The sequence below is a fragment of the Bombus impatiens genome, unplaced genomic scaffold (assembly GCF_000188095.3).
Source record: "Bombus impatiens unplaced genomic scaffold, BIMP_2.2 scf_0498, whole genome shotgun sequence".
NCBI lineage: Eukaryota > Metazoa > Arthropoda > Insecta > Hymenoptera > Apidae > Bombus > Bombus impatiens.
In genome coordinates, this window is record NT_176917.1 from 154,437 (window position 1) to 163,079 (window position 8,643).

Below are 8,643 nucleotides of genomic sequence, written 5' to 3' on the forward strand. Positions count from 1 at the left end.
ACCAAATAGTGAAATAATTGATCAAAGTTGCGCAAACGCAACATTATCGGTACATGTAGATAGATTAACTCACTGTATGTACTTGGATTTAAAGAAAAACTCCTATAATTCGGATAAAAATACCACCATTGTGGTATAAATATTTCAATTTCTACAAATTAAAATTATTAAATTGTAGGAGATAGGTGGAGCAAGAAATAGTGATTCAGAAAAATATTAAGCAAAACATTGTTTCACAAGCACAATGTTAAAACAAAATTTTGACAATATATATAAACCGAAAGAAAGTTGCTAATGAGATGTTGCGTAAAGACGATGTTGTCATAGTTCATTAGTAAATATTCAAGTGGGCATATCTAAATTTTCTGACAATAAACCAAACTTATATGTTACATCGTGTGTGTAAACCTGGCCAGGATAAAGTATGCAAGGAGGAAAATTGCTTATATTGACCGCATCGGGGTAGTTTTGTGGTGACAAAATGAACCCACCGTGCCTCTGATATCGCACACCATCCTTCCCCCAAATTTCTTTTTGTTGCTCTTTTATTTTCGGCTCCTGTAATCATGATGTTCAATATTCCATAGATTTATGATGATTTTGATTATGAACATTCAAAAGCAAGTTATCTAACATTATCCGTGCAATCGCAGTAATCCTCAAAATCAGGTGGATAATTACAATCAGGATCTGGCAAATCGTTTCCGGTGGAAAATTGCAGTCCTGGATGATTCGAATATACTTCTAAAGTTCTTCCTGAACCAGGGTGAATTATTCTTTGAGACAAAAGAGGGAAAAAGAGGTTACATTAATGGAAAGTAACCGAGAGTTAATATAAAGCATCTGTATTATCAAACGTCTGCAAATTTCAAATGTCTATATTTCTATCATACGGGTATGCGACTTTAGTACACTTTAGGGTAGTTTTATATTACGGCTGTATAATAACGTTGACACGTGAAAAAGCTATAAATTCGTATATCGTAAATAAACTATTCTATTGATTTATAATTATAGATTTATAATTATACCTGAAATAATATTATAGGACAATGGTAATAGTATTACACTATGAAGTAGCTACATGGTATAATAAAATTAAACAAAAAAAACAGGTAAATCGCTATAAAAAGAAATTGATCGTAAAACTAAGGGTAAAGTTTACTCTGCGATTGTATATGTAAATTGACTGTTTCTACACTTACCTAGCGTGAAATCGGTAAGACCAACTGCTGGGACTATTTATGCAGAGATTTTGATTGTAACCACCCCCTGGTACGATGTAAAGCCGCCTCTTGGTTAACTGAGTCGGTAAACGTAGGTCGAACACTGTACGATCAACTGGATGTATAGCATCTGTCGGCAAATTGTTCCTAATATCCGCAGGTGTCCAGCTATCTGCGTTCAACGAAATTAGATGTTTCTTCAATTCGCGTGAACCAGCAGCCTGTAGCAAAAACAGAAAGAAATAATTTGATTAACAATTGTCCTTTGATAACTGTGATTTTATTTTTTACTATATATATCGGGTCGCTGCAGAAAGTCCGTTCCAATTTTTAAGAAACTTGAGAAACTGATTGACATGAAAGATCATACTGAAATGTTTTCCGTCGTAAAACGTGACAGCTTCTGGAAGGATGGAATATTCAAGTTGCGTGAAAGGTGGAGAAAAGGTGTGGAACAAAATGCCACCTATATAATTCGATAAATTATCGAATCGAAATGTAAATCAGAACGAACTTTCAAATGAACGAATCATTTTTACTTTCAAACCAAATTCAGAGAAGCTTTCTGGAAAAAGGGACTCAATAAATAAAATAGTGACTTAAACATGCTGAACATACATTCAGCTCTTACATATTTACCATATACACCTATAGATCCATTTTGCAAAAAAATTCTTTAATTATAATAAAGCATGAAATTAAAACCATGCTGCATAAGCAGAAAATAGGATAATGTTGTATAAATAGAATTGAACGAGTTGAAGAGCATAGTAGGTAATGTTAATATCAACTTTACATGACCAGCGAGATTCATCAAACAATTAGAAGCAATGTTAACAGGAGTTGGTTGCGTAGCAGTAGCACGAATATTCATAAGAAGTTGATTATCGTCGGTCCAAGAATATTTAATCTGCGTTAACATATCTCCTGGGTATCCTTCGTATTTTGCTGGACTTACGTGAGACATAACCTGTTGCATTAAATAGATAGGAATAAAAACTGATAACTGAAAGAATAATTATGAAGATATTCACCACATGCTTCTTCATTATGCAAGAATTCCAATTAACATTATCAAATCCAACGAAGCCACCGTTAAAATGGTCAACGCCATTTTCATCATTCGGAGATAAACAGTAAATCTTGTTTTCAATCCTCATTTTGGCACAAGAAATGCGATTCACCACTCGTCCGATTATACTTCCTATGTACCTGTTCTTCAAATAACCTGATTATATTTTTCACGAATGAATTCTCGAAAACAATAATCAAATTGTTTGTTCATTTTTGACACTTAAAGAATTTTTGACGAATTTTTCTTTTACCCTCCATATCGTCGAATCCTAAAACAACATCACCTAAAATTCCTGATTGATTTGGAACTTTAATAGCTTGAATACCAGCACCCCAAGATATCAACTGCACCGATGCTTTGTGTTTGTTCGTCATTGTGTATCTGACGGAGCAAATAATGGAAGAATAAAGTAGGGAAACAGGAAATATCGAATGCACTGCCGGAAATAAGGTTTCATATTAGAACGTTTGCTGTCTAGAAAGAAATATTCAGTAGAAATTTTCATTTTTTAATTATTTTATACTTTCGTGAACCATAGTACAACGAGCATAAGAGTCCTCATGGCCGGCAGCATATGTGTGATTTACCTTCTAACAATTTCGAATGGTTTATTATATTTATTACGATCTGGCCTGGGAACGAGCCCAAAACCATCTTCCTCGATAAATGTTTCCGCTACGGACATGATGCAACGTGAACACGAATTTACTCTCTTTTCCGAACGATTTAATCCTCAACGGACAATTTAGCCCGCTTGCATCTCCACTTTTTCGATTTCCCGGTTAAAAAGCCATTCAGCCGACCTGTTTTCACGGACAATTTTGACCGTCGATCATCCAACGAGGTTACGAAACCGAAATACCTGTTCGAAAGAGCAGCAACTTCGCGTCGAGAAAGAGGAAGAAGAAAGCGAGTGTCAGTCGTACACAATGATGCATCAAAGAAAAGAATCCACGATTTATTCTTACACGAAGACATTTTCCGAAAGGAAATTCCTTGCTCCGAGAAATGCATTTTCAAACATTTAGACGGCGTGTCAGAAACGAAGAGTTCGTGAATTCATCAGCGTCGACACTCTCTTTCCGCGATTCTTATAGCTCCTCGCCGGAACTCCTCAAAGGGAAGTGTTTTCTCGAAAGCGCTCCGAGAAGAAACGAGGCGTGTGTATACGCGAACACCGCACAAAGTGTCATCAGTTCCACAAAAGAATTCGCGATTTTCAGGTGGAATACGAATAAGAGACAGACAGATAGAAGGCGGAGAGAGGAAGAGAGAGGGAAAAAGGGAGAGAGAGAGAGAATCAGAAAGCGACAAACTACGAGCAAAACCCATTACGCGAAATCAGGGTATTATCGTGGTTGCAAGCGAGCGACACAAATCCGACAAGCGCGTCTCGTTTTAACGCTTCGTCACCGTTCTGACGAGTCATCCATCCCTCCGGTTGTCACGAAGGACCGAACGCGTAAGCGTTACGGGGGTGGGAGAGAGACACAGAGTGTCGAGAGCGGAAAGGCCCCGAGGTGTCGTAGAGAAACAGGGCGCAGGGACGTGAAAAATGGAAGAAGGAAAATGGAGAGCCGCGAAGGCATTCGCATCCCCGAGGAAAGCGCGGATTCTTTCTCGGTGCAGCAGCCGACTGATCAGTCTCAATTCCCGCGAAGCGTTTCGAGGCTGCGGGAACACTCGGTGGAAATAATTACATTAATGGCGTCGGGCCTGGAGAAAGCTGTTGGATACATCGGCAGATGCCCACCCCTCTTGGCGTTTGGCTCTTCCTCGAGAAACAGAAAGCAGAAACTCGCCTCCTTCTCCAAGCCCCCTCCCCTCTCGTGCTAGTTTCAATGGCGAAACATGGAACTGACGGAATAATGCTCCACCCACGGGCTAAGGTATACCAACGGTATATAAAGATATATAAGGTATAGGAGTGTACCTTCTACCCTTCTGCTCTCCTCTTGCACTACCTCGCGCCCCCGTTCACCCTCCTTCTAGCCACGCACTCCCTCACTTTCTTCTTGACAATGCATAATGCCATTCTGCCGCGGTAACGGCAACAATGAACGCGCACGTCCTGCTGGAAAGTAATTATCTTAATGTCGACGAGCCCAGCGCCAACGAATGGAGTACACTCGCAAGCGAACGCTTGCCTTGTGTGAGGAATCTCTTGGCTTGGTTACTCCGCTTGCTTTTGCCCTCCCACCGTGTCACTCCCTTTCCTTTTGCCTTCCATACTTCCTTCCTTCCTTCCTTCCTTCCTTCCTTTTCACCTTCCTCTTCCTACCTTACCCATTCGCCCGCCTTGTCTCGTTGTTTCACTCTTGGATGCGGATTGTGCGCGGCACAATATCGATGCCGTGAACCGTTCCCGCGATATCGTGACAAATCGCATCGCAACACGCGCCGGAATTGTCTCGCCGCTTGATGAATACGCTTTGGAAGCAACCGGGACGCATTACCGGGTTCGTTGGTTCCGGTAAGATGGACTTCGACGTCGTTCAACCCCTTTGAACCGCGGGGCAAGATGTTGGATCATTTACTTCGTTTCATGCATCTCCTACGTGTATATATACGGGATTTCTTTCGCGATTTTCCTGCTTATTTTATTCCTTCTCCTCTTTGACAATAGGCAGCAATTTAATAGGGAAAGTTTACTATGGTGAGGTAGAGTCATTTAAGTCACCTAAGCTTCGACACTTTACAATTCAATCTTGAACTTTGGTTCAAAAATAACGAATAAGAATGAGAAAAGTACTTTTAGATTCGGTAAGAAAAAATATGAAAAACAAGGAAACGATTCGAGTAAGTAATAAAATAAACGACATTAATATTAGTTAATACTCGAACAAATTTTCCTTTTGATAAATAGAAGTTACATCCAAATAGGTAACTATTGCCATCGAGTTGTCAAGTACACGATATACTTGCCTATTTATCGTAGCAGTATCGTACCACGCAAATTACTTAGTTCGTCGCAAATATCTCCTTCTGATTCAAATAATCCCATTTTACCTTATCGTATACCTAATCGTACGAACAATACGAGCTATACAGAGTAAACTTTACATATCGAGATGAATATTCAGTAACCGAAAAACGAGCGGAAGAAATTTATAAATCGGTATACTCGAGATACTTAAGAGCGGGCCGATAAATCGATCGTATTAAAATCGTGACGGAGATCGGGGCTCTGCGAGGTACGCGACAGCGTAGTTCGTAATTCCATTGGTGTGCCTGCAGGCGAGAGATCCTTTGTAATCGACACGAGGGAGAGGAGTGAGGGCCAGAGAAAAGGGAGAAGGGAACGAAAGGATAAAGGAGGAAAGAGAAAGAAAGAAGAAAAAAAAGTGCGTTTTACCGTGACCAGCTGGATCGTATTATTCCCTTCTCTCTTCCAATCTCAATTAGTCATTACGTCTCACGGCGTGGCATAGCTTCGATGCCCTCCTCGAATCTCCCCCAACGTCCGCGGCTGGTTTCTCTGCATTAATTGCGTCTACGTCGGTCTACGCCACCCCCTTGGTTCTCCATTCGTTGCCCCCTCACTCCTATTTCCTTGGCTGGTGCCAGGGGCTGTTTCGACAAGGATTAGTGTCGACGCCACGAACCGCATAATTCGCCCCTCTCCACGAGGAAAATCAGATCTGCGGCCGACTAACACGAGAATCGCTCCCTCCAAGACGTTATTTACGTAGTAAAATCCGCTGTCGCTTTGGCGATATATAATGATTCCCAGTCTAGCGTTATGCCCGATAATTGATCGTTACGAGCCGTTTGTGCGTGAGGCTTCCTCGGAGTAGCTACGAGGCGTCACCGTTAATTTCCATACAGGTTGGACGCGATCGAATCGCATATTTGTGAGCGAAAGGTACAATCATACGGCGTCGACTGGATACGATATGTATTTACTAATCTTCGATCTGAACAACCGACGCTAAAACTTATTACGAATAAAAGCTGCTTTTATCAAATAAAAATCAGATTGTACCGTTAGCGGTACTCGATGTTATAAAGTAAGAGGTTAAATTGACTCAGACTTCGATAGAATCATTATCACCTCTTCAAAAATATCTAACTATAACCCGGTATACGCAATAACGTTAAAACGTTACAATGTTACAAACAACTATCAGAGTGAATCAACGACAAATCATACACTAATAAAAACGATTCTCGAAAAGCTTCACATCTTATACGAAGAACCACCCTGTAGATCGCACGTGTGTTCGCTACTGCTCATGCACGCGGTGGGCTTCAGCCGATCGCCAGTTACTCGAACGCGTTCTCGGGGAGTGCCCCAATCCCGATGCACGGTAACGGTGCGCCCACTTCACCCTCGCCATCCAAGCCGTCCAACAACCCCCTCACCCACCCACAAAACCGGAGAGGCAGTCGCTAATTACGCAACGCGTTCGAGCGTGTACGTCGGGGTGGCGACGTAGCACCGTCATGGGCCCGTGTATCCCTCGTCCTCGCCCCGTCTCCACCTTCCTTTCTTCCGTCCTACCCCTCTCTCCGTATGCCAACCCCTCTTCCTCTGTCTTGTTCCCTCTTACAAGCCGCTTTCTGGTACTTTTACGATTGCCTATAATCACCCAAAGTACGCTGCGATTACGTTCCCGTTCTGCCCCACCTGTTTCCAGGACCAACCCCTCTTTACCATCCCTTAGCCATCCTCCGCCACCCTTCGGATCCCCCTTCACGGTGACGAGGTTGCTTCTAACAGCTTGGCCGAGTCGAGCAGTCGACTTAATTTGCAGGATCAACGTTGAAACGTCGCGCGGATAATTCAGCGCATCCGAATTACATGCTCGGCGTCCTGTCTAGATAGGATGAGCACCTGCGGATTTAACGGAGGCGGAGAACGATTACTAATTAGCCGGGATTTCGCTACCTCAGTGAGAACTACCCCCGCTCAATGCACGTGATCTCCGGAAGGATGGAGGTTTGTAGACGTTTCTATTCGATTTGCGACTAGAAGAGCATTCTTTGAATGGGAATAGTGATGCTTAATACGTTAGCGGATTGTAGTAAATGTGTACTACAGATAGCGGAGTCAATTGCTTGTTCAGCCGTTTTTAATGTAAGATTTAATTGCTTACAAGTTGAAAAATAAGTCTCAATTGATATGTATCAAACTAACACGTAGAACTTGCAAAGTCCTACTTTATGGTTCTGAGTATGGAAGGAGGAAGTTTGTCAAAGTTGAGTCAGGGTTGCTCGATCGTTTCATAGTAAGCTAATTTCATTACTTCCCATCATATTCACATTGATTTCACACATCCGACCAATTATTCTAACCATAATTAATCGATCATTCGACTTCGAACTTGTGCTACATATAGCGAATAACTTAAGCGAATAACTTAATCAAAGATGAAATCAATATAATTGTTTTGGTTTCCCCACAGCGGGTGCTCCAGTAACACAATCAAATCGCGGTTATAGGTAGACCAAACGGGGTAAAAGAGAAGAATAGATGAGTAGATGGAAGAAAGAGTAGGAAAGAGAAATATATCAGTCGCAAGGCGAAATTCATTCGCGAGCTTGCACTCTCGAAATCGTAATCTCTGGTGAGACAAAAGCCAGGGATTGTTCGGGTCCTGCGATTCTCGCGGCGCTACCATTCAGATCGACCTTGGCAATAGGGTACAAAAACATTAACGCGCAGTCCCCAGACGGATCTTAGACTCATTCGAAATTCACAGCACCCGAAGAAACGAAGAGCCTCTGCTTATCTAACTGAAAAATAGTGGAAAAGAGACAGAGAAGAAGGAAGACGAGAGAGAGGAAAGTGGTGTGGGCTGCGAAAAGATTTTGTTCCTAATGGCAATCATTAAACGAGGACAACGGGTTTTCATACGTGCACGCCTAAAGATATGCAGCTTCCTCGAATGGTTGAAGGTGGATGACGTAAAGCGATGAAAAGAGTGGGTGACGCGGTTGGGGTGTATTGGGTGGATGAAGAAGAGGGAGGAGGCTATACTTAAATTACCTAGGAAGCATCGCTGGCATTCATACGTGGGATAAGCATTGTCATCCCGGGGGATTGTCTCATAGACACCTCACTGGCACATGCTTTATGTCGTAGAGGGTAGCGGAGAACCGGTGCAGAGGGTGGTGGTTCGGTGAGACAGGGGCCACGAGGTGGAGAAAGAGGAGGATAAGCGGGGGGTGGCAGTCGAACCTTTATTAGGTAGATAACCGAGATGCGAGCTGCGTTATATAGATGCCCATCCACGCTGAGCTGCCTCGTTTTATTCACTTCAATGCTTAATGGAATTGAATTCTTGTAAGCGCTCTCAGCCCCTCCGCTAGTCACCTCGTTCGCCCACCGCCCAACCC

At 42.4% G+C, this 8,643-nt stretch overlaps 1 protein-coding gene across 1 annotated transcript; it reads right to left on the bottom strand.

Annotated features, from left to right (window-relative positions):
* Positions 1-333: 333 nt before the first annotated feature.
* On the bottom strand, positions 334-3,911 carry LOC100744426 (aldose 1-epimerase-like). Its single transcript, XM_012387946.3, has 7 exons — positions 2,889-3,911; positions 2,552-2,682; positions 2,261-2,454; positions 2,023-2,196; positions 1,206-1,447; positions 635-776; positions 334-558 (listed from the first exon to the last, which is right to left on the bottom strand). Exons 1-7 carry the CDS (start codon positions 2,984-2,986, stop codon positions 343-345), a joined length of 1,197 nt encoding a protein of 398 aa, XP_012243369.2. The 5' UTR covers positions 2,987-3,911; the 3' UTR covers positions 334-342.
* Positions 3,912-8,643: the final 4,732 nt, after the last annotated feature.

Bases quoted from the DNA above. Each gene is read 5' to 3' on its own strand.
- LOC100744426 (XM_012387946.3), bottom strand. From the start codon at position 2,986: ATGTCCGTAGCGGAAACATTTATCGAGGAAGATGGTTTTGGGCTCGTT. The intron at 1,448-2,022 runs GTAAAGTTGATA...TTTTTGCTACAG, and splicing joins TGATGAATCTCGCTGGTCAT to GCTGCTGGTTCACGCGAATT. The intron at 559-634 runs GTTAGATAACTT...TCATGATTACAG, and splicing joins ACTGCGATTGCACGGATAAT to GAGCCGAAAATAAAAGAGCA.